The sequence below is a fragment of the Anser anser genome, assembly GCF_964211835.1.
Source record: "Anser anser genome assembly, chromosome: 4".
In the NCBI taxonomy this organism is placed as follows: domain Eukaryota; kingdom Metazoa; phylum Chordata; class Aves; order Anseriformes; family Anatidae; genus Anser; species Anser anser.
The window spans coordinates 77,511,174-77,536,658 of NC_139724.1; the positions used below are offsets into that span (position 1 = coordinate 77,511,174).

The 25,485-nt window shown below is 54.8% G+C and overlaps 1 protein-coding gene across 3 annotated transcripts in view; it reads left to right on the forward strand.

Annotated features, from left to right (window-relative positions):
• Positions 1–24,699, forward strand: part of EXOC6B (exocyst complex component 6B) — a 292,507-nt gene extending 267,808 nt beyond the window's left edge. For 2 of the 3 annotated variants that reach the window (XM_083834124.1, XM_083834125.1), the window contains 2 exons: positions 14,204–14,316; positions 19,692–19,963. In XM_083834124.1, the coding sequence (XP_083690250.1) occupies positions 14,204–14,316; positions 19,692–19,818 (240 nt within the window). In that variant the 3' untranslated portion in view covers positions 19,819–19,963. Of the gene's footprint in view, positions 1–14,203; positions 14,317–19,691 lie in introns of all 3 variants that reach the window. The other variant, XM_083834126.1, reaches the window with a different exon arrangement.
• Positions 24,700–25,485: the final 786 nt, after the last annotated feature.

A 25,485-nucleotide genomic window follows, 5' to 3' on the forward strand; every position in this document is an offset into this window, starting at 1 on the left:
TGCCGAAACCTGAGCAGCAATTCCCCAACGAGAAGCAGGTTCGGTGCAGGATCATTCCTCTGCTCTGGCCAACCCCCCCTCCTCCAAAGGGACTTCTGTAGGAAATCGCTCTGCCTTTCTGTCTCTATCACTCTGTCTCTCTGGAAATACCTACTCTGAAGTGCCTGGAGCAGGTTTGTCCCGGTGAATTTTAAATTCCCCCAAAGTTCTGCAATAGAAAGCTTCTTTTCTTTATTGAAGAGTCAGTTGACCGTCAGGATTAGCTGCTGTGGGGTGGCAGGGAGAGGCAGATTTGGGGAACTTGCTGTGGGACTTGTCCTGAAGTAGGACGGGATCCCAGACCAGCCCCGGCATGGCTGAGGCAGGCAGGGCCCCCGTGTCCCCCCCCAGCCCCACGTCCCGGCGGCTGCTGAAGCTCCCCCAGGAGGAGCCCCCCAAGCTCTGGGCAGCCTGTGCCAGGGCTCCGGCACCCGCCCGGCCCAGCAGTGCTGCCTGAGGGGCAGGGGGAGCCGCTGGGGCTCCGCGCTGGGCCCGCGGCCTCTGGGCCTGGCCCTGGGCACCGCTGAGCAGAGCCTGGCTCCGGCCTCTCCGCGCCTCCCTGCGGGGCCTGGCGGACACGGACGGGATCCCCCTGCCCTCCTCGTCCCCAGGCCGAGCAGCCCCGGCTCTCTCGGCCTCTCCTCGCAGCAGAGGTGCCCCAGGCCCTGCTCGGGGGCCCAATGTTGGGCTCTTTTCACTACGTCCAGGTGTCCCTGGCACTGAGGAGCCCAGAACTGGGCACAGGGCTCCAGGTGTGGCCTCAGCAGTCCTGAGCGGAGCAGAAGGACAGCACCTTTCTGGATGCATCTCAGCCATTTGGAGCAGCTACTGCCCCAAACCCTCCCTTTGCAGCCTTGCTGGGAACCTGCAGGCTTAGAGAGCATGCCAAGCCCCAAAGGGAGCTGCAGTCCTGGGTGATACAAATTGCCCCCCCTTCACATCTCCCCCCTTTTCATGCTTTGTCTCTGCTGCACTTTGTGCTCAGCAGCTTTGGGCTCAGCTTCCCGTGCCCTGAGCTGGGGGCAGCTTTAAGCTGTTCCCTACAGACCTGCTCCCTCCGGGCTGTCCCGGTGCGGGCAGGGCGCCGTGCCCAGCATTCACCTCCTTTCCCCGCAGATTGCTTTATAATGCGTTGATAACACTGTGTGCAGACCATAAAATATCACTTCCCTGCATTTGGACCTTATATGTCAAGGTGATTTCGCGGCAGCAGCAAGCAGATTGTCTCCTTTCTCCCCTGGTCAGCCTATCCCAGCTCTTGGCATCTGAAATCTGGCTTTGTTTACACCTTTCCAGGGCTTTGACAATAAGCGCAAGGCCATCCAGAGGTTAGTGTGACACCGTGCAAGGAAAGGCCTTTGCTTTGTTTTCAGATTCCTCCTGAGGTTTTGTTTTATCTGCAACAAATAGCCATAAATCCTGCTGCTGCCGCCCGTGCCCGGCGGAGCCCCGCGCTGCCCCGCTGCAGAGCAAAGCGAGCAGATGCAGGATCGGGACGAAAAGCTCACGATTTTCTCCAAAGAAGATGTTTTCTGCAGAAAAGGGGCAAGACATAGCTGGCCGTATTGTAGGACAGGCCTTTGCTAGGTTTGAATTTCAAGTCCTTCTCTTTACACCCTTTCTGGAAACACTTTTCTGGGGGAAGGGGGCTGGTGGATGGGGTTCCAGGGCATGCAGCTGCCCAAAAAGCATCGACTCACCCATCGCTGCCAGGTGGTGCCCAGCAATTTCGTGGCCTTGGGGTTTAAAATCTGCTTTGTCCTGGAGATGCTGAGAGGAGTGGAAGAGGCATCCAAAGGGTGGCGTCCGTTCAGTTGAAAAAGACACTCTGTTACAGCGTAGATGGAAATAAAAGGTGTAATAATGGATTTTAATCAGGGTTTCATTTTTTGTGGTAATTTATTAGTCTCTAGAAGCTGAAGAAGTACAATTTTTCACTTAAGTAGGGCGTTACCAAACTCACTGATTTCGAACCTTCTGCAAAGTTATTTTATTTCTGTGTTTGCTTTTAGCCAAATGTTTCCTACCAGTCTTGTCTTCACAGCTGTTTTAAATATCCATTTGCTTGTGTGTCTGTCTCTCTGTAGAATACTCTAAATGGCTCTAAATGGCTCTCGCTGTTTTCCAAACAGTATTTCAGACTCTGGAAATATATATCCCGCAGCCTTATAAAAATAGTTCTAATAAGCCACCCAAATTGCCAGGTCTTTCTGTGGGCCAAATTAGTTTTGCAGGTGACGCCACTAAACAGGGGAATGCTCGCGCCCGTGTGGGGACGTCCCTGGCAGCCGGTGCGTTTTGGAAAGCGCTACTTAAACCTGAGCAAACCCTCCAGGTGGGGCAGAGGGAGCTGGCAGCACCCAAGCCCCTCGGTGCAGCACCCAACCCAGCTCCTCTGTCCCCCGGGCAGAGACCCCAGTGTCACCAGTTCCTTCTGGTTTGGCGCTGAGTTGGTCCATCTGGATCGATCTGCCCCTTCGCTTTGGGCAGGCTCCCCCAAGCTGTGTTGGGGTAGGTCTTCTCCTGGCACGTTGGTGCAGGAACCAGGGCAGAGAGGAGGTGTGAGGGCAGCAAACTGGGAGAAAGGGACATTATTTTTTGGTGAAAATGTTTCCTTGGCACTGCAGTATGAGCAGCTCGCGCCCCCACCTTTGCTGCCAGCTGTAGCGGGGCCGTTTCACCAGGAGAGGAGCAACGCCACGACAAGGAAATGATGAGAAGCACAGAACTGCCCGCGGTGCTCCCACCATGGGTCCCTCCCAAGTCCCCTTCTCCTCCTGCATTCCTCGGACCAGCCGGGGTGTGTTTCCTTCTGCAGAGGTCTTATTGGGGCTGTTTGTTCTATCAGGATGGGGTTCTGGAGGGGATGGTAAAGCCGCAGCTCGCCTGTTTCGGACCTTGTTCAGCAGGGTGTGTAGGCTGGAAGGATTCACTGCACGGTGGGATAAGTTCAAAGAGGAGCTCTGAATGTTCATTTCCAACCTCACAAGCAGAATAAGGCCATCAGGCTGGCACAGCAGCAGCCCCACCACCAGCCTGGGCCATGTGCGGGTACCGCAGCGCCCACGGCCACGTCCTTACCCCCGTGCTTCCCGCAGGTGTTGGGTCTGGGAAGCAAGAAAGCCCAAGCTTTTTGTTTCCAAAAAGAAAAAAAAAAAAAAAAAAAAAAGGGCCCAGGTCTGAGCCTGCCTCCTGCAAAGCCAGGCAAGGGCACCGCAGTGTGTTTTCTGTTTACAGTAGGGCTTAAAGAAATAAGCATCAGTTACATAGGGGAAAAATGAGAATGCACTCAAATTGGACCCCAGGGCAAGGCTCGCCGGGAACAATGGATCCTGTCCTTTCTGCTAAACAGAAACGCCGAGGATAAGGAGGAAGTTTTCATGAAAAGCAGAGGCTATATTAGTTTAGTTTTGTGCGAATGTTTAAAAAAAAAGAAACAAGAAAAAAGAAGGTATTTCAAGCACTTGAACTTGAGCGGCGGCTCCGGGTGGCTCCGTTTCGCTGCCCAGACGCTCTCCTCCCGACCTCGGCCGCATGAATCTCCGCTGACAGCGTGGGTGCTGAGCCGCGGTGCTGTGCCTCGTGCTCTGTGTCAGCCGTGGGACGCATCGGGGCTGCCCCTGCCTCCCGCCACGGCGTGCGCTTAAAATAAATGGCGAAGGGGGCAGCCAGAGTTTAGGAGGCCGTGGCCCCGAGGGAGCCTTCCTCCCGCGCTGCCCGCTCGCGTGCCCGCCGCCAGGCTCGGCCCTCTCTGCTTTTTACCCTTTCCTGGGTGTTGTGAGCACCCCAGGGCCTGCTCGTGCGGCTTTCGTTAGTCGTGTTTATGCAATGAGCTCTCCGATTGAGGACGTTCCTCACCGAGCCTCTCCGAACACTCGCTTCCAGGCAGGAGCCGCTCGCTCCGGCTTGCAGAGGCTGCGCACAGCTCATCGCACGTGCCGGGGGAGGCGGCGGCTGGGGGGGGGGGGGGGCTGCTCTTTTCTCCCTCTTTTCCCTCCCCGTGTCCTGCCCTAGGTGTGCCGCCACGCGTGAGGCCGGCTCCCAGCCCCACGGCCTTTCCGTCTCCCTCCCTCTCCCCCCGCCCCTGCGCGAGGCCGAGGGGAGGAAGCGCGGCGATAGCGCTCGCTGAATTTATAGCCACGTTGCGCCGTAACGTTTAATCAAGGGTACGTGACCGCGTGCTGCAGCGCGGGGTACAAGTTCAGCGCAAGGTGAATCTCGTCTGAGATAATCTGAAAGTTCACTCGGAGGTGAAGGCAGCGGCGGCTTCGCACAGACCGCCTGGGGTTAGCGAGAGGTCGCCTGGTTTTTTTTTCGTTTTGTTTTTTTTTTTTTTCTTCCCCTTTCCCCTTTTTAACGTGTAAACAAAAGAAAAATGCAACTTGCGAGGGACTTGGCATCAGCTGAGCAACAGGAAGGATGACTGTGGCGAGCTGCAGTACCCGGCGAGTGCCAGCCCCCGGCTGCGGGGCCGAGGGAAAGAGATCTCGGTGCCTTCAGGGACGGGGGCAGCGGGGCCGTTCGCGTGTCACCACGTTCTCATAGCGGGGAAAGGAAGGACCCTGACGGCCGTGCTCAGCAGGACATCGCTGCCTTGCCTGGCCCTGCTCCCAGCTGCTGTCCCCGTGCCCCGTGTGGGACGGTCCCTGTGGGGAAGGACCCCCCGTGCCCCTTACTGGGGTGTCTGGGCATCCCGTCCTGGCTGCAGGGGCTGCACCGACCTAAAAAAAAAATGTCTTGGTTGTCTTCTGGGCAGACGCCGTGATGCTGCACATCTGCGCCTGGCTTTGGTGCTGAGCCCTCAGCGGACGGGGAGCGGGACCTGCTCCTGGCCCAGCGCCTTGGGGCTGCTCGCGGCTGCTCTGTACGGTGATCTGGGATGCTTGCCCCAAGAAAAATGACTCTGCAGGACTTTTTTCCCCTCGGAGATTGTAGAGTTGATGACGGAGGTGGTTCGTACACGGGCTGTTTTGGAGGACTGCTGCTTTTTGCCCTCTCCACCAGCTTCTGTGCGTTCAGGGGTTTCTGCGTGTCCTGACCCACGGCCGAACTATCAAGAGAGCATTTTCCACGTTATTTCTTAAGGCTTTCCTCAGAGCAGCCCGTTTTGCACCGCGGGTCAGGCAGGGCAAGTCCGAGAAATGCACGAGGCTGAGCTTCCCCGAGCTGGGTTTCCTTGTAAATCCTCGTTTCCAACCTTCACCTCCTTTTTGCTGATGCAGCCCCGCTCTGTGCCGGAGCGGGCTGGAAAGGCAGCCAGGGGCCGGGGCTGTCAGCTGGGAGCCGCAGGTGCTGCTCCGCCAGCGCCAGCAGCAGCTCTGCGAGCGCCTTGGCTCCTCCAGGCTGCGGGAAAAATGCGAGGCACGAGGCAGGGAGGGGGGTAGACCCCTCCGAAAGATGCATTTTTTATTTTTTTTTCCCTGTTTTCTGACCACGTGCATATGTGTGTGTTCACTTTCTGTTATTTCGTTGCACTTTGGCACAATCCACTTCCTTTCCCACCCAGGCTGTAGAGGCGGGGAAGGTGTTTCTGTACACGAGGGTACACCGGTGCTCCGTGCTGTCATCTCAACACAGAGCATGGGGTTTTTCTTACCAGTACCAAAACCAGCTCCTCTTCCCCATTCAGTAACAGCTTCAGAAATGCTTTTTTTTACCCTCATCGCTTCTAAGGACAGCTGTCTGTGGCACAACAACCTCAAGAAGTTGAGCTGAGCATTTTCCAAGCCTCGTGCCCTAAATTCAGCCCCCGTAGCCACAGACTCCGACCCCAAGCACCCATATGGGACCGTTCGGGCGAGCTCCATCCATCGAAGGGCTCTGAAAATGGCAAGGAGGTACCGCGGGGATGCTTCTGGAGGAGACATCTCTGCTTCGGTAATGAATCCCTCTTTGTGGCTGTTAAATGGGAACGCAAAGTGCTATTCAATAGCGGTCCCTCGAGAGCGGGCTCCCCAGACTCTTTCATTTCTTTTGGCCGCTGCCCAGTATTGTCTCTTTGTCTTACGCGGATTGTAGGATCTGGAGGGTAGAAACCCTCTGATCTTCTCTGCGCGGAAAGCGCCATGCAAAGTTGTGAACCTGCAGGAAGAATTTGATGAGCATAAATAATTATTTTTCTGAGTGCAAATTGGCTAATAAATCCAGCGTTGCAGAGTTCCCTTGTGTTCTTCTTAGCCATTCATCAAATCCCCCATCTAGGCAGTTATCACTAGAACCAACTGATTTTGTTGTGAAAGGCTGAAATGCCAGTGTTTTTGTACCAAATATTCCTGGCGCGTTGTTATTTTTAAAACTGGCATTGCACGGTGCTTTGCGATGGCTGGAGAAACTCGGGATTTCCCTAGAATTCAGTTCAGCTTTCCCTGCGGGCAAAACTCCAGCTGGTGACTAAGGCCACGATTGTGCATCATCAGAGCTGGTGGAAGCAGAAACGAAGCCGGCAGGGACTTTCCAGGAGCCTTCGAGACTGTCACCGTGCCGTGACACGGTAATCCGCCGCGTCCCCACCCTCCGCTCCTGTGCTGCTTTGCATCAGTTCTCTTGAAGTCCAACGGCGTTTTGTGGCTCCTTCATGTGGTTTGGGGTCGGGCCGACAAAACCATTTTGAGCCCTAAAGGGATTTTTATTTTTTATTTTCGATTTTTTTTTTTTGCCATATGCGCAGAGCTGAGCTAATACCAGAAAGGCGGCACCTTTTGGGTAACGCTGCAGTGTGTTTGTAAGCTTTTAACGAGCCTTTTGGAATAAATATCTTCTAAAAGAGCAGAAAAGTCAAACGGTGCAATTGCACCGTTACTTCGAAGTCAGTGGAAAGCTGGAGGTTTTCCTCCTAATAACCAGGGAACACTTGCAGATGGAAAACCAGAAGATCTTTCTGCACACACCGAGAGCTTTCTGGAGACCTTCCCCTGGAAATCCGATGTAAGAAATGCAAACATATAAACAGGCAATAATACGAATCCAAAAATAATCCAGACTGGACAAATTAAGGCTTTGTTAGTCTCAAACCTCCCTGTTACATACTGTCCCTTCTGCCATAAATCTTCCTGGATTCTTCTCATATTTTTTTCCAAGAACTGCTTCACTTTTACAGGTACAAGAAACCAGAAGAAGGAAAAATAAAATTGCTGCCTTGACTTGCAAAATAAACCCAGTTAAGATGGGAGACAAGGAGCATGGCATTGGTTTTCTTCCCTTCAGCCTGAGAGCTGAGGAGGAAGGACCTGGAGGGGACACCAGCATGGGGTTGTTTTCCCTTACGAGAGGTCCGAGCAGGCTGGACACACTGCTCCCCCGATCTAAATTAACTCCTAGGAGTCTGTCTCTTTCTTGCAGGCAGGCCTGATAAGCACATAAAATAAGATTAACTTTCCCTGCCCTCCACGTGCGTCGATCCCTCGGCTTGAGCACCGTGTTGGATTCTGCATCCAGTCCAGTGCTCGGTTACTGCGGGCGCTGTCTATCCCCTCACTCAAGGTGCCCTCAATTCTTAGAGAAAATCTTAGTTTCCAGTGAAATCTCCTCCTGCTTTCATTTAGGCCACGATTTTACCCTCCGTGTCTTTCACAAGTTGACGAGCAAACATCATGTTCCAATTCCTCGTGCCTTTTCTTCTTAGTGAAGCTATTGTCCAAACCCACGTCTCCCCATGGGTTAGAGTATTTCTTTCTCTTTCAGTATTTCTTTCCCACGAGGCGTAATTGAAACCTCACCAAAATAAATTATTTTGAATGTACTTGTCTGTGGCTGCCGATGTTGGAAACTCGTTGGGCTTTTGTGCTCGGTAACAATTCCCCGCTGGCTGGCGGTAGGGGCTGCTCGGCCGGTGGTGGGGATGGGCAAGCTTAGGCGTGGGCAAACTGGAGCTGGCACTGGGCTGGATCCAGGAGTTTCTCGTGGTTTTGCACCCAGGAGTCTCCCCTGGGTGCTTGCTCGCCCCTCGGGAAGGGGCTCGACCCTTCGTTTGGGTGGGTTTAGGGGTGGTGACGGTGGGACCTGGGGGCTGCCTTGCGCTGAGCCTCTCGTGGTCACCTCTATCAACGGAGCTGTGGTGGTGAGCCACTGAAAGGAGGTTTTTAAAGACAAGATCTTGGAAGATTTATAAGCGAACGGTGTGATTTCTCGCAAACTGAAACACGGCTGGTTTGTAGGTGTCAGGTCAAAGGCGGTTTGTTCCGCTCGCTGCCCACAGCCGGTACCGGGGAAGAGCACCAGGCTTGGAGGTTGTAAGGGACGGGAGGGAACGTGCTAACAGAGCTTTGTAGGGCTGAGTTCAGCTGGGTTCTGAAAATACTCGCTCCTTCTCCCCCCGGAAAGCAAGAGCTGTTGGTTGTGGGCATGGGCTGGCAGCAGGTTTCAGGGCAGGACTTCTGCCTCCAGTTGGGAACCCCTAAAACGTTCTCTTAATCTCTCTCTGTTAGCTCTTCTCAGCCCCCCAGCATCCAGGAGACGTAAATTTGTGTTTTATGTGTAGCAGATCCACCTCTTCCGTGCTGCTTTCCTGGGCATTGATCTGAATCCCCGCAAAAACCCACGCCAAGGGAAATCTCACGCACCCGTTGCTGGCACCACCTCGACCCAGGCTCCTGCAGCCGCCCGGCTGGCTCCTGCCTGAAGATGCAGCAAGTTAACTCCGGTTCCCTTAGCTCGGTTCGCTGTGAGAAATCCGGGATAATTGCCTTTCAGGTTGTTCAAACAGGTTGCGAGATGTGCCAGCTAATGGTCACGAGTCGTCCTTCCCTTTTCATCCCCCGGTGCGTGTGTGCACGCGTGCTGCCGGCGTTTGCTTTGGGTTTTTCCTGGCAGGAGGTGCTCTGCAGAGCACCTTGTGAGCCCTGAGCACCATGGAAAGCCACAATTCCTGATGGAGAAAAGCGGACGGGTGCTTGGGGAAAAAGGGATTAAAAGGGCATGAGCAGCAGGCACGTGAGAGTTCCCAAAACAGGGCTCTTGTAGGGAGGTTTGGTGCTTTATCAGAGGTTTCCTACCAGCCTTCTCGCCATCGCACTGGTGGTGGAGCTGCTGATGCTCTGATGGCAGAGGAGAGTCCTCTTCAGACCATCTCGATGCTCTCTCTTGTCACTGAGAGTGAATACAGCAGGGGACAGGAGGGAGACGGATTTTTGTTTCTGGGATGCCGTGTTTTTACTATATTAAGGGCATCAAGCTGGCATTTGTAGACCTTGAAATAAAGCAAGAGTTCATCTTCAGGATGGGTTGGTTTTCCTTTCACCATCTGGTTACTGCCTCGCCACGAGACTCTTGTGCCAGATCTCCTCTGGCAGTGGTTGTTTGATAGATACAAATAGTTTGCGCGTGAATTCGGCCCTGCAGAGCTAGGATACTGAAAAGCAAAGGGGCTGGGGTACAGGGGAAGACACGACCATGAGTGCAGAGGCTGCGACAGCACATCTGACCGTAACAGAACCCAAATGCATGTCTCTTTCACAACCGCGTCCCTTCAGCGGGGATTGAAGAAAACAAAACGTTAGCCTGCCAATTTGGTTTCCATTCCTGGCTGACCTGCAGGCTGCCCCCGTGGCTTGGAGCAGCTCTGCTCTTGGACGGTTGCTCTTTACTTCTAATTCTGACATTTTGCTTCGTGCTGCAGTGGATGTAGCATCGTGTCCCGTGTCGAGGCGATTCTGTCCTGGGAAGCTCTTCCCTCTGTGTTTGCTGTTTAGGGGACAATTGCTCTCCTCTTCCAGGAGGTTTCTTCATGAACCCGGAGCATTTGGTGCATCTCAAGTGGCAGTTCCCTGCAGGTCAGAAGAGTTTGGCTGCAAATCCCCATTTGTGGATGCTCAGGGGGGTACTGCACCATCAGTTCCTAAGAAGAAAAAAAAATAGAAGAGCCAGGTGTTGTATGAAGCCAGGGAATTCAGGAATTTTCATCTGGCCTGGAATAACACCTGACCTTTGGGTCTTGGGCTTGTGGAGGGGGAAGAGGTGGGGAGAGATCCTTGGGGCCAGAAGGGTCCCATATCTCGAGTCAGCCCTGCAGTGTCCTCCCGACCTCTCTGGAGATAGGACAAGTCTTTATCACCTTGCTTTTCACCTTGGAAGGCATGGATCTCCCCTTCCTGCCATCTCCGTTCGCTCTGGCCACCAGGCATTGCCTCCCAGGTCCCTGCAGAGCCCACGGTGACTCTGGCACAAGCGTGAAGTGCCAGTGCTTGCTTTATTCTCATCCCAGGGGCGCTGGCAAAGCTTCCAAACTGTGCTTTGAATCAGTTTGGGTTCTCATTACATTATTTCTGGCTTGGCTGAAAGAAGTTTATCCAGATTCAGCGCTGCCGTCTCCCGTCGGACAGAGCAGGCTGCCCCGCTCCGCTCTGCACCCGGGGGAGAAGCGTGCAGAGCCCCCGCCGTGCCCCAGCCCACAACAGCAGAGCAGGCATCCTTTCCCTGTACGTGGCGTGAAAAACATCCCTTTCTTTTGAAAAAAATATCTCTTTCTTTGAAGAGCTCGGGCCGGTGACATTAGAAGGGAAGTGAAAAGGAAGCAGTTTTTGAGGGGGAACTGCGGGAGGTGAGCAGAAGGTGCTTCTCTGCCCCCGCCACGGGCAGTTTGTGGCAGGGCTGGGCGCTGCTTCCCAGCTCGGGTCTTTCTTTCCGGGGACGCCCTCCCTTGGGTCCCCAGGGGCAGCAGTGCTGCCTTTCAGTGTGCCTTCATGTCCCTGCCACCCTGCTTGGTGGCGATGGGGACGCGAGTGAGCACCTGGGCTTGGTTTCCTCTTGGTTTCGGAGGCACAAAGTGTGTGTGCTGGGGCGCTGGGAGGGCGTTCCCGGTGCAGCTGTGTTGCTTGTGGTTTTATGTGTGTGTCTGCGCGTGTGTATAAAAACAGATTTTTTTCCACTACCTTTCTTTTGGAGCCCTACCTGAGCCGCTCTCCATTTCTTCACTTTTAGAAATACGTACTTGAACACGGACACCTCTTGTGGAAAATGTTCTCCTCGTGCCCCCGGGCAGCTGCACGGGTGCAGCCAGCCCCGAGCACGTCCGCAGCGCTCAGGGCTCACCGCACTTCCCCGTAGCGCAGCCAGCACAAGCTCCTCTTTTTTCTCTTCCCCTCTTCTTTTCCTTTCCCCCAGCGTATGTGCTGTCGAGTTTGATTTATAGCCTTGAAAAGCAGACTCCGGTTTGAAGAATTAATGGTATTTGCATATTTTATTTGGAATCTCCCCTGGAAGGCCACTGCAGCCCGCGGCGGGGCCGGGCTGCCCAGCGCCGCCGTGCAGCCACTTTTTCCCTTTTTTTTTTTTTTTTTTTTGGTGTCGTTCGGATTTAGCAGCAGAGGTGAAAAGTTGAAACAGTAAAACCAATAAAACCGCGTTTATGTGACAGATAAATCGTTTCGAGACAGCTCACCCTGAGCCGTGCAGGCTTCCTCCTGCAGGACCTCTCTCCCCCAGCCCCAGCCCGCTTCTGCCGCCCGCCTTGCGGCAGAGCCCTGCAAGCGCCGGCGGTGCTGAGCTCGGCCCCGAGCATCCCTGATCCTGCCTCGCCGGCAAGATCGATGCGGGCCATCGGCTGTAAAACCCTCAGGCTATCCGTCAGTGTCAGCAGCCGGCTCGCGGGAGCGTGGCTCTCCGGGCACACGGGGAAGGTCCAGCCCGGGTAGGTTTGGGTTTAGGACAGTGCTTATTTAGTGGGTTTCTGGGTTTCTGTGCTTTCTTTTCGTTCTTTTAGCCGTGTGTGCACCTGGAGATACTGAGCTGGGTGAAAAATGAGATTAAGGTAAAACATCTTATCACATCACCCCGTCGGGGCAATGCCAGCACGAGCGCAGTGCCCCCAGCGCTGGCACGTCCCAGCGGTGTGGGTGACGTGGCTCGGCTTGACCCCGCTGGCGGTACGCTCGAGCACCCGGGCATGGCACAAGGAGAAGAGGGCACCCGCCGCAGTGTGCAGCCTCATGCATGGTGGCTGCGTTGCTTCAACCCAGCCCCAGCGGCTGGAATTGAAGCGGAGATGAAGCCCAGCCCGGCTCCAGCACGGCTCGTCCCTGTGCCGTGCGCCATCCCGGCCACTTGTCACCTGGCTCAGTGGGATCAGCAAACCTCAGCTCGGGCTCCTGAGCTGGGGAGCAAGCTGTCCTAGATGCCTGTTCATTTCATTTCTGCCTTAAGCTATCCCAGTGCTGAATTTCTGTCTCTCTTTCAGAGATGTGCACGAGAGGTTTGCCCAAGCCCTTCCCTCTGCTCCTGTAGAGCTCCCCAAGCCTCTGCCTTGCCCCCGCTGCCTCCCCGTACTGTTTATAACAGCTCCTCAGGCTGCTTTATTCAAATCTGCCCATAGCCCACTTCTAATCTTTCCCTTTTTCTTTCTGTCTTTTTTTTTTTTTTGGTCCCTTTCTTCTGGGACTTTATTTCTAACCCCCATGAACTGCTACCTGGTCCCTGGACGGTCCAGCCATGCACTTTCTGCAGAAATAACTTGTACTCTGTTGTCCGTGGCTTGCTAAAGGCACGTTCAGCCCCTCAGACTGCCAACGAGAGGACTCTGGTGGTCTGGGGGAAGGCATTGAGCCCGTACAGCCCTTCCCGGAGCAGCGGACAAACCCGATAGAAGAGCTCTGGCCCCGCTGCGCCGTGTGAAAGGCGCATGTGAAATCCTATCCCGGGCTGGGGATTTTAAGGTGCCCTTTGGAAAAAAAAAAAAACTCCCGCCGATGATGTTCAGCCCCGGTTTGTAGTTGGCACAAAGGGCCCCAGATCTGACCTGCCGCACAAAGCCGCGCGGGACCACGGGCTGGAAAAGCCCTCTTGAGGTCCCGGCTAATCCGTCCCCCCCGCCAGCGCGGGGGATTGTTCCCGACAGCTTGTTTTCTTTGCTCTGACCTACATAGTCAAAAAGAATCTTGTTGCACATTTTTGTTTGGGACCTCGAGGTCTTCGAGGAGCCAAATCCCCGTCTTTGCAGGGCGGGCTGTGTTGTTAAACAGTGCTGGAGCCTCCAGGAAAACCATGGAGACGGGGGCACAATGAGCCCTCTATGGCCCTCGCCTCGCCTGGGGACGGTCACAGCCAGACGGAATAGCGGGGCCCCTTCTCCTCGGGGTGGGCGCCGGGACGCCCAGCCACGGGCGATGAAGATGTCCCCGTGTTTGGCAGCCTGTCCTGCAATAGAGCAGTCACAGCAGCTCTCCGGGGCGGAAGGCTTGAGGATGGGGAAGAAACACAGCAGCTCCTAATGAACATGTTTTATACGGCTGGGACGCGCGCGGTGCCTGCCCGCGCCACTAAGGCGTCCTCCGCTGTGCCCCCGTGGGGGGAAAAGCGGTGGCAGGGTGGGGAAGCAAGTCCCGAGTCCTCTCGGATAGATGTGGGAGCTCTCCCGTGGCTTTGCTGCCCTTGGAAGTGCCGACAGGGGAGGTGGCATGGAGGAGAGCGTGGTGCGGGGCATCGCGGTGCAGGGCTGGGGCAGGCGCGGGGGGACACCCGGGGGGCTCTTGGCTCATTCCCCACCCAAACCAGCTCGGGGGGGCTCTGGGTGTCCGTGCCCGGTGCGTGCAGGTTTGCTTTGTGGAGACAGATGGCCTCAGGTGTGGATTTTGAGGGCTGGAGCAGGGTTACCACAGGACTTGCCTCGACCTCCTGCCTGCCCCGCGGCAGTCCGGACCGGCAGCGGTTCCTCTAATGAATGTCTGGAAACCACCTGGGTCTCCTTCGGTGGCTGAGTTCACCTCGGATAAACCACTGAGCTCCTGGATGTGTCCCTGGGGAGCTGCAGTCACTGGGGACACGTACAGAGCACTTGGAAAATGCTAGGAGAGGGAGCAGGCGGGATGAGAAGTCCTCGTGGCACCGTCTGAATGCAGCCCCTGGTTGTCTGGGGGCAAAAAAAAAAATCGTGGTGACTTCAAGCACAGAGGTGCCCTCCTGCTCTAGCACATCAGGGTGCTTGGGCTCTTATCCTGGCTCTGCCACCGACCTCCTGGGGGTGTCTCAGTCCTCACGCACATCCTTTGTACCTCCATTTCTTCCCCAAAACAGCAATAGTGCGGCAGGCATTACGGCTAGGAGGTAATTGCTGCAGGACATGGCTTTTCTGGTTCGCGCCACCTGCCCAGGATCTTTGCCAGGCTCCCATTAAACCACCTGCTACCTCGCCAGCTCTTTAAAATCCGTTTGTTTTTCTTCCCTGCCTCTGCTGCAGCTCCTGGATCTGTTCATCCAGTGGGACTGGTCGACGTACCTGGCTGACTACGGGCAACCCACGTGCAAGTACCTCCGCGTGAACCCCACCACAGCCCTCGTCCTGCTGGAAAAGTGAGTGCGGGCCCAGGCGTCCCGGGATGTTTCCAGCCCTGTCTCCCTTTAGGGCAGCGCGGGTTTTAGGGGCTCCTTTCATCGCCCGGAGCAGCCTCGGGAGCTGCTTGCGGGGCCTGCAGGCAGAGGTTTCTGCCCCGGGTGGGCAGTGGGAGTGCTACCAAAACCCTCTTTTATCCCACTACCCTGAACTATAGTATTTGTATCAAAAAGCGTTGATTTGGTTAAGGCCTTTTATTTTTATTTCATTTTATGCGGAGTTTTCCTTGTGACATAGCAGACTTCCACTGTACAGAGGTGTACCTCAAGCTGGTTCCCAAATTCATACAAAAATTGCTAGCTCGCAGGCACTTTTAGCTCTGTTTTGTGGATCTGTGGCATAGACCACGTGCTAAAAGCCCAGCTGTGGGACAGGGACAGTGTCTCCAGGTGGCCGTGTGCTCCAAGGCTTGCTCTTAGGCAGGACAGGACCCCTGCTAACGGTGCATCCAAGCCCCAGGAGTGTGTACGCAAGCAAAGCCTTTGCAGGGCATCAGCCCAAGCCCTGGGGCTGTGCTGAGGACCAGCAGATCTGTGGGATCAGCTCCACGGGATCTCTGCGGAGGTGTGGGATCCGTCCCAGAACACAGCGGGGAGGGTGGCGGCAGTCCTGCGAGCCCGTGAGCGATGGCAGGCGCTCACCGAATGCACGCCCGGCAGCACCAGGGGTCAAAAACTCCAGGCTTTGAAATTCTCAGCCCAAACGGCGCGCTCAGACGTGGAAGGAGATGTTGGCTTCAGTCCCAAAGAGCGGGATTCGCTCCCCTTGTAACCCTCCAGCACGTAACGGCAGAGACAGGAGCCCCCAGGTCACTTGTCCTGCCCCTGGAAGGAGGTGGCCCAGATGTCACTTTCTCTGGTAGAAAGCCAGAGAGCTTATCAGATAGAAAGGGCCTGATAGGAAAATCTTACTGCATATCTGATAGAAAAGCAGCCTGCCAGAAGTAATGATTAATAATCCGAGCAGCTTTTGCCGTGGCCGCTCCACTGATAGGTCTCGCATGGAGAAGCAGGCAGGATAAGCGAGCTTGCAGCTAGATTTGTTCAGGTTTAACATGAAATCAGATCCTTGGGCTGAATTCGAGCTGTTTTTTGGAATACTCTCTCTCTGTTGCAACGCAGAGGGTAAGATCACCAGTTCAGAGTTGGACTTAAACCTTTAGAAGACTGAACTTGGTGTGCTCCTAAGCTTTGCAGCTGCATCCGTGCTGTCTGCAGTCCACGTAACTGCCCCACCTCCTCTCCCACAGATGAGAGTAGCCACTTTCACATCAACTCACGGCATCCAAATGATATCAGTCTGGTACGCAGGGACAAAACTGAAACAGTTGGTGTGGGTAAAGCACTTTCAGACATTACAGCATTATTTTATATATGTGTTTATATCTGCTGTGCGATGTGTTGCATTATTTGCAACGTTTGCAACCCCACGTCCGTGATGTAAAAGTGTGCAGTATATTCAGAGCTAGCAATAAAAAATAAAAAATAAAGAAAGTTTGGACATGAAGCAGGCAGAATAACCTAACCAGAGGGCTGGAAACAGGCAGCCAGCTGGGGTCACAGCAGCGAGCTGGGAGCGCAGAGCAGGAAGGCAGGTCCGTACCCCTGGCTCCGCTCTCATCCCCCATTCCCGTGCCATTTTCCCCAGGTAGCACTGGATCGTGCAGCATCCGCTCTCAGCGGTGTCATTAAAAGGCCACAAGCCCCGGCTCGGCTTGCCAGCCTTCTCCTAGAAAGAGAACTCATTTTAAGGGCCATCAGGTGCAGCCCCTTTGCTTCCCAGCCCCAGCCCCGCTGCAGTCACCGGCCTGGCACCTGCATGCCCATGGCGCAGCATCCCTGGCACTGCCCGCGTGCTGCTCCAGGCTCTTCCCTGACCCTGGTCGGACTCCAGACCCTTTGGGGAGTCTCCGTCCATCGCCCCCAAGTCTCTGCACAGAGCCGGCCGCCAGCTTTAGGCACATCCCCTCCCGTCCCCACGTCGGGAGCAGCTCCCTGGCCCCCTCCGCACGTAGCTGAGCTTTGCCGCCAGGGCGCCGTGAAATTCTGATCCGCTCATGCGTTTTTTTTTTTTTTAACTTGTTCTCATGATTATCTCTTTTCCTAATCACACATCTCTCGTAGGATATCACGAGTGTAAGTATGCTGCTTGCTTGGGCTTTTACCCTCACCTCGCAGTGACTTTATTGTTTGGTTTAAATGGAGCACTAAATGATCTAAATGCAAGCTGCCTTTGAAACGGTTCCCTCCGGTAACTCTATCGTCTCAAATGCACTAATTAGAACTAAAAGAGGAGCTTTTACTGCGTTGCTTTTTTTTTTTTTTTTCTTATAGATTAATTTAGACAAAGCTTGGCTCTATTTAAGGCGGTGTTTGTTGACAGGGGTGGGGACAGCATTGAGCTCTCTCTTTCCCTTCCTCTTACTTCTAATTCTTGGGCCAACACACAGGGACTACGTTATAAAACCGGGCTCGGTTGTCCTAGGGCTCTGCAGGCACACGCTTAAAGGAATAAAAGTGTCAATCCTCCACGGAGCTGCTGGAAAACACTGCCTCTCTGTTTCGAACCTGATATTCTTGGCGTCGGGATGCACAGCTCTATCTGGGGCCGTGCCTTCCAGCTCCTGAAAGGCCAGGCGCTTCCTATGGCCCAGGGCTGGAAAAGGAAGGGGAAAAGAATTCGTAACCCCAATCCCAACGCCAACCCGGGGTGGCGTGGGATAAGTCTGGCTGGTGTTTCTCCATCCAGACCGCTTCCGTGACCCCAAACCTCTGCAGTAACACAAGTGGGAGCCTCGCGTGCTGACACCGGCACCCAGAGAAACACCCTTTGGACCTGGAGCTCGAGGGTACGCCTGCACCGTCCCCGGCAGGCACGCACGGGCTTGCTCTGCGAACACCCCGAGCCCGCGGGGAGGTGGCAGGCACCGTGAGCCCTGAGCAAATACCCTCCTGCTCCCTGCCAGCAGGGCTAGCGCAGCTCCTCTGGAGGGCTGGCAGGCACTTTGCAGTTCTGTAACCCTTTTCTTTATAGAGAGGAGCCGTCTCACCTGGTGTGCACGTGTGAGATGCTCAGGAGTAGGAGGGGAATGCCCACTGCACACAGCGGGGAAGCACGCACCCCTGGTTTTTGCAGGATCTGATGTCCTGCAGGCAAGTTAATTCGTGAAGGAAATCCAGCTGTTAACAGCTTCGTGCTCCACATCCACGCGATGCCCGGAGATACCTCCTGTCCCTGCCAGGCGCTCAGGCACGGCGGGGTCAGGACGGGATCGGTGCACTGACAACAGCCCTACGTGCTCCAGCTTCGGGGCTGTGCACCCTGATCCGGATGCTTTATCCCCGCAGCTCCATCCCAGTCATCCAACCCCCAACCTCGGCAGGAAGCACGCCCAAAGGGTTTCTTGCACACAACCCGGCGGTTTGTTCCAAACATTTCGTGGAAATAAATCTACATCTGAGCAGCTCCCACGAGCTTTTATCCAAGGATAAAAGCTTTATCCGAGGATAAAAGCTGCCTGGGATGAGGGTTGTTAGGCAGAGGATGCTCTGCTGTGAATTCCCCTCGCATTACCTGTGGGTATTACCGAGGCAGAACCTCGGTGCTTTTTGCTGCGAGCTCCCTGCGGCAGGCAGTGATGGATGGCCATGGGTGGAGGTTTCCCAAGGTACAGGTTTGCTCGCAGCACGTCTGATGTCCCTGCATAACCTATGAAATAGGAACAGAGCTCTCAGCCCTCTTGGGAAGGTGCTTTGAACCCCGCTGGAGCTGCGCGGTGCTGCAGGAGGGATCGATGTCCTGCGTGAGGCTGGTTATTTCCTAAATTCCTGGTACTGCAGCACCTCTGATCTGTTTGATTCAAAACCCTGCTTCCTGGCAGCACGGCTGCTGCCTGGTTCCTGCAGCGGAGCAGCTGGCGACCTGCTTTGGTTAAAAAAAAAAAAAAAAAAAAAAGAAAGAAAAAAAAAGTACTTATTTTGCTGAATAAAATTGCTCCAAGCTATCTTGTTACTGTTGGGAAAGCAGCTCGGCTGTAATCCTGTGTCTTTGGGCACTTATAACATTAGCAAATTAGCCTTTGGGATAAGGTTGTTATCCTTATTTTCAGTTCCAAGCTGGATGTTTTTTGGAACATTTCAGATTCCCTTTGGCTCTTTTTAGGGAGACTGAAGCATGAAAAATCTTAGATTTTTTTTAATCGGTTACATGAGTTTGAAGGGGTTTGTTTTGTGCTCAGCTAACTCAGCCCCCTGTTTGAGAAACTGCCAGCTTTCCAGGGACTGTCATCTCCGTGTCCCGATCACCTTAATGCTTCACTTAGGTACCCCAAGCCGAAAACACAGGCTTGTGTGACTCGTCCAAAGCCATCTGCCTTTGCCAGATCTGATTCACCGAGAAAATCGTTTACAAATTGTGGTGTTATAAAGAGCAGTGCCAGCGCAGAACCAGCGGCTTGGATGTCGTGAGCCTGCTGCCTTTGGGCTCTGCGGATGCTCGGGTGAACGGCTGACCCTTGCAGGGTGGCTTCACTTCCCAGCACACGCCCTGCCTGCACAAAGCTCCCGCTTGAACTGTGTAACGAGATGTTGTCCCCCCCCCGCCCCCGAAAATGCATCTGCGAATGCAAGCGTGCATGAGTCCCGAGCTTTGCATGCCGGAGAGTAGTGGAGCTGCCACCGGCTTCGCCTCCTGGGCGCATCCCACCACCGGCTGTCCTGTTCTCTGCCTCTTCGGTCTCGGGGACCTTGTGGAGACCAGCGTGCTACTTTGTGTATTGGGTGTAATTAAAAAAAAAAACAAACACAAATCTCAAGAAGATTTGCAGACTAGTGCTGGGTGCCTTCCTTTAAGGTTGCGTAGTGCGTGAAGCTCACAACTCTTTATTTCAAAACTTTACGGCTGCCCCCAGAGCTGCTTCTCTTGGCCGCATGCAATGCACCATTTCAGATCAGAATTATTAACGATGTGGATTTTATGCTATTTTAGTTCATTTCCTGACCCTCCTAATATTCCAGCACTGTCATTTGCCACGTAACGAGATGGAAGGGGAGGACGAGAGGCGTTAGGGACTCTGCGTTGTCGCAGCGGCTGGCTTTAGGGGCAGGTACCCTGCGGTGACATGGGCTGGGACTGGCAGGGTTTAAAGCAGAAATACAAACTGTGTAAAGCTTTCCCCGGCTCGGTGTGCCCATCTTTACGCAAAACCTGGGGCTAGACCCCGTGGGTGCAGTCACCTCCTCGGTGGGCCCAAGCGGGGGAACTTCCCCGGCGTTTCGCCGCGGGGCTTGGCGCAGCGCCGCGCGTGCCGTAACCCGACTGTTTCTGCTCTGCGCAGGATGCGAGACACGAGCAGGAAGAACAACGTTTTCGCCCAGTTTCGGAAGAACGAGCGGGACAAGCAGAAGCTGATAGACACCGTGGCCAAGCAGCTCCGCGGCCTCATCAACAGCCATCACTCGTGAGGGCCGCGGCCGCCCGCCACCGCACTCTGGGACCCGCGCCGCGCCGGTCCCTGCACTGCAGCCTTCCACACGCCCGGACTTGGGATCCTTGTTCAAAGAGAATATATATGTATTTTTTTATTCGCCTGTATAGAACCCATGAAACCTATACCCTTCTGACCAAACGTTCCTCGTTAAGCAATCCCGGGGAAGAGAGGCAGCGCTGCCTGTGCTGGTGCAGCGAGGGTGCTGGCAGGGGTCTCCGTTACAAACTCCTATTTTCAGGGGCTTGTAAAGGGACGGTAAAGCCTGAAAGAGAAGTTCACACCCAGACTATGGTTTTTTTTTTTTTTTTGGTAAGCCAAATTCAAAGAATTGGTTTGACTTCCTTTTGTTAAGTTATTCAGTTGCAGAACAAGCGAAAACAAAAAATATAGGGAGGAGTCGTGGTTTCAGGTTCTTCTCGTGGGCTCCGGTGAAAAGGAGCACGCGTTCAGAAAGAGGGTCACTCGCTCGCTTGCCTTGCCAACGTGCGGATTGGGTTTATGAAGGAAGAGAGGCAAAAGTGATCCCCCAGCCTCTCGCCTCCTCCTCCTGTAGGGGCTGATGCCCACCCCGGTTTCAGGTGGCTTGCAGGGAGCTGTAGCCCATTCCTGTGGGGCTGTAAGGGAGCAGATGCACCCTGAGCTCTGCCTCTAGGGCCTGCCGGTGTCTTTTGGACCCGCACTGAATGTAAAAGGGCTTGAAGTTGGGTAGATGGGAAGAGGGGGAGCCAGCGGGGTGCCCTGCGGGGCCGGTCTGGCGCCAGGGTGCTGCTGCTGTGTCCAGCACGGTGCCAGGAGGGAAACCTGCTCAGGCTGTGGGCAGACCGGGCTCCCTGGTGTGTGGGGTGACCTTAGAGCTTAGCTCGTCCTCTCCCCTCACCTCTTCTCCATGCTGGTGCCCCATCTCCCCTCTCCTGCTGCTCTGGTGCCACGTCCCTCCGCTTCCCACGCGCGCTCTGGCTCGGAGCAGCCTTGCAGGCTCCCCAGGGTGACAAACGGGAGCCTCCTGGATGTCCCCAAAGGCTGGCAGTGGGAGGTGACCCCAGAGCAGCATCACGCACCCCCAGCCCGGCTCTGAAGTGCCTGCGGGCAAAACTCCCCTCTTCGCTCTGGAGGCGCCCGTACATCAGGGCGGCCTTGGAGGACCCCAGTGCTGCTACCAGCGGGGCGCTAAGCCCGGGGTTCGGGTTACAGAGAGGGGATTTTTGCCCTTATCTTTTCTTTACCCTTTTGACTCCAATTACTGCAGGTAAAAGCTCATCCAGCCGCTTCCCCCTGCGCCACCAACCCGCGATGCCGCAGGGAATTAAACGGCGCTGGGCACGAGACGGCCCCGGCGGGGCTGCTCCAGCGGGGGCACAGGCAGCGCAGGCTTTCTGACGTTTGAATGTGTTGGGTCTGCAGCTCTCCAGCCTCTCCTGGAAGCTGGGGAAGGGTTTCGTAGCCCTCAGCGAGGGGTGCAGAGCTGCCGGGTCGGGGTTTGCAGGACGGCAGCTGCGCTTTCTCGAGGCGTTTGGTCTCTCTGCTTTCTGGCCACGAGCACGGTTCGCTTGGTGTTTCTTGCCTGGGGAGCTCCCCTGCCACTCCAGCTCTGGATGCACGAAGGGCGTGGGGCTTTATCTTCCCGTCTTGGTCCTCAGCAATACTTCTTTTGTTTCCTTTTCGATAAGGGTACGTGTTACTTAACGCTGAGAGTGAACAGGCACGTTGCAAGCAATGAGCTCCTGGGGCTGTTGTCCCATCGCGGCAATCTCCACCCGCCAGGACCAGTGGATTATTTCCATTAACACGAGGGAAGAGCAAATGCTGGAACCTAACTTCACGGCTCCTTTCTTTCTTGGGGGGATCAGAGGGTATTTTTGTCTTAACACCTCTTTGAAGTACGTGCGAGAAGGCTGGAAGAAAAGGGAGCAGCTCGGTGAGAACTGTCGGTAGCGTGGCCAGAGAGGGATCATCTCTGCAGACACCTCTGCATGCAGCCCAGCTAAAGCTTTCTCTCCAGGCAGGGACAAGTGAAGATGAACCCCGCTGGCGACCCCTTTCCTGCTCCCCAAAATGCTGGGCTCAAGCGTGACCCAGCCTGGGGGCTTCACCCTGTGTGGGAGCCCCAGGTGGCCTCAAGCTCTGCCTTGGCATCCCAAATCCTTCACAGCTGAGAAAGAGAAAATGGAGAGCTCCCAGCCCTCCAGCTGAGCCACGTCCCACAAGCCGCAGGACCTCGGGGGCTCTTTGTCCCTCCTCCCCATCCCCTGGTGCTGCCGATGTGATGAGAGGCGCAGGGACAGGAGTGCGAGATGGTGGCAGAAGCAGGTGGGGTCGGCTGGGTCCAGCATCAGCCCTGCCTCGGCCGGGCCACAGAGCTCTCCAGAGGCCAGAGCTGGCAAGGAAAACCCAGACACGAGGCGGTGGCAGGAGCAGGGGAGGCTTCCGTCCACGGGGCACTTGCGTGAAGGGCCCTTCGGTGGTAACAAGCACTTTAAAATTCTTCGCAATCAAGCTGCTACAGATGCTGGCAACAGCGTAACCGAGCATCAGCAAGCATGACAAATAAGGCACTCTGGCATTTCCAGTTTTTATTAGGGGGAGGATAGGCTGTCAAACACAATTTTTAATCACATTTGTCAGCCGCCGACTTTGCCGCCGGCAGAGGCGGTGCCTTTGCAGCGCTGATGGTTTTTCTTCCCCGCGTGTCCGCCGCGGGACGTGGCGAGGAGCAGGGCTGGCAGCACCGGGAAAAGGTCCTGCTGCTGGCTCTAAAATCCAGTTTGTTTTTTTTTCCCCAAGGAGTGGCTCCAGCATCGCGTTGTGCAAGGCAGCTCTGGTGCCTGCACGCAAACCCTGGAGCCGCCGGGGCTTGGAGCGAGACCTCGCTTTGGGGCCGGGACTCGCTGCTGGGAAAGCCCGGCCCGGCCACGGGGAGATGCAGGGAGTTTCTGATTTCGGGAGGTCAAGCACCTAACCACAAGTCACATAACAGAGATGAAAAATGGAATTTCGGGGCTCTGGTCCTAATTAACTTTTTGTTCCGAGAGATGCAGTTCCATCCCTTCAAAATAAAATTAATCTTTTAAACAGATTGCTGAAAAAGCCCTGGAAGACGTTTAAAATCCCCTCTAAATCTCTTACTAATGACTGGTATCCTCCGATACGGATGGTATTGCTTACGAGGGAAGGGTTGTTGCTAGAAATTTATAACTAGGGAGGCAGGGGCAGACCCCTCTGCTGCAACTGTGGATTTGCGACCCCCGGAGCCAACAATGCTGCTATTAACACCCCCGTGTACATACCTTGCTCGTCCCTTAGGTTTTTTTTTAAAGCAGTGGCTGTAGAAAAGACTGGGTTAGCCTCCCTCTGCACCCCAGCCTGGCAAACGTATTTCAGCACCAGTGGGAAAAAAAGAAAATCGTTTTAAAAAAAATAATCATTTAAAAAACATATAAAAAGCTTGCCTTGCTGAGAAGCGTGCCCACGTCTCACCTTCCTTACGAGCCGCAGGGGCTGTGCATGCAGCCTCTGTGTTGCAGGAAGGTTTTTTTTTTGCCTTCTCCAAGGCACGAAGCTGCAGGCAAACCCGAGCGCTGCGTTAAGGGGACGGCCTCGGGGCGGGCGAGGGAGAAAGGGACATTTTCTGGTTTTGTTTTCCTAGGGCTGGGGTTCAAGTCCGAAGCTCTTCGCAGTTTTTGCACTTTGTTCTAGATCCCGCCGCGAGCCCGGGCTCCGTGGGGAGCAGCTGCCCCGGGGGGGCTGCGGCATTTTGGGGTGTTTGGAGGTGCCTGCTTCGTGCCGCTGGGGACCCCTCCGTTGGCGTCAGCTCTTTCGTCTCATCCCCCCCCCCGAGCAGAGGAATCCTTGTCCCCGGCTGTTTCCTACCTCTCTCGCACCTCAGTGTGGCTTTCCTTTTAGGTCTGGTTTGGTGCTTTTCGGAGCATCGCCTGGTTTGCAGCATCCAGCGCCCACCCCGCCGGGTGCTCAGCCCATCCCCGGGCTGCCAGGGTGTCTCAGGGTGTCTGTGCCCCATTTCCTACAGCCCCAGGGGGGGCAGAAGCCCCGTACACCCCCCCGACAGCGCCCGGGTGCAACTTCTCCACGGGGAGGCTGAAGGGCACGCGACCTGAAAATAAATCTCAGCACAAACGAGTTCAGGATGGACCCGTCTGTGCGGCGAGCTGGGCAAGCTGTGCATGCGAGGGAAGAGATTTTGGGCAGGATTTGCCCCAAAAACACCAGATGAGGGGGGGCTCGGGATGAGTCCTGGGAGCAGGTCGCTTCCCATCACCTCCCAAGGTGCTGCTGCTGCTCTTTGCCTTGCAATTCCTCTCTCGCCCCCGCGGCCGCTCCTCCGGGTCGGGGGGCAGCACCCCGATTTCTGTAGGGTCGTGTGTCTGCCTCCCTTGGGAATCCCGTTGGCACCGAGGTTCCTGGCGTGGCTCACCCATCGATCATTTCTGGGGGAGCCCCCTCCTCCATCCCAGCCCCCAGCCCTCGGCGCCCACTGGCTGCTTGCGTTGCCTTTTCTCATCTCGGAGGCGGGGGGGGGGGGAGAGCGTGAGTTTGTAAACTAACGATGTGGTGAAAACAGCTTTTTTTGCACAAGTCGTTGCACAATAAGGGGAAAAATTAGTAAATTAGGTTTAACTTTAAAGGGAACTTTTTTTTTTTTTTTCGGTTTTCCTTAAAACTCACTAGCAGAGCTACTGATTAAAAAACAACAACGAGAAAAAGACGGACTGATTAAAAAAAAAACGGACTGCATGGTTTACAGGTTAAATTGCGTTAGAAATTAGCATGTTGATTCCGACTGTACATTTATCCTATTGTAACTGCCATTAAACAATACAGCATTTAACTGTTTACCTAAGTGCCTGTGCTCGCTGTGGCTCTGTGCGCCACTCAAAGCGCTGCCTTTGCCTTGCCCTCTCTGGCTCCATCCAGAAAAAAAAACCCAAATCCCGTAAAAGACGGAATTCAGCGTCCCTTTTGTGCAGCCAGCAAGGGTTTGCCGCCTGGTTTTAGGGTCTGTCCTGGGAAATCCACCCCTGAAGGAGCGCCAGCTCCCGTACCCTGCGTCGCGTTGGCATGCTGGGGGCTCAAGCCAATTTTTGCCTAATTCAGTGGCTGTTTTAATTGGCCTCTACCATAAACAACCATGATTAAACCCAAGCCTCGAGTTGAATAAGTAGCCGCCTTCCAGGAATGTGTGTTCTGCTCTCATTGATTGCATCTACGTCTGCAGATGGGGAAAGTAATCCTGAGCAGGAATTAAGATTTGGAGGGCAGAGCAAAGATAATAGGCACTTCATCAAGGCAGAGGGGGATTGCATTAGCCTTCTATGGGAAATCTTTTTTTCCCGCTCACATTGCATATTTTCTTTCATGGTATTTATCATCCTTCGCAATTCGATGATTATATTAGCTTTTTTTTTTTTTTTTTTTCTGGCCCTAACCGCGTTGGGGTATTAGATTCCCCAAATACCTCCCGGCCCTGGCACCAAATGTGCAGTAGGCTTGGGTTTCTGTAAGACGTTTGCCTTGGTGCCGCACGGCACGTTGATTAGGAAATTAAAGTGATACAAAATCAACGTGACATGCACTAATTAAAAACTGTCTAACCGGGAAATCTCAGCGGGGAGCTACACAGAGGTGC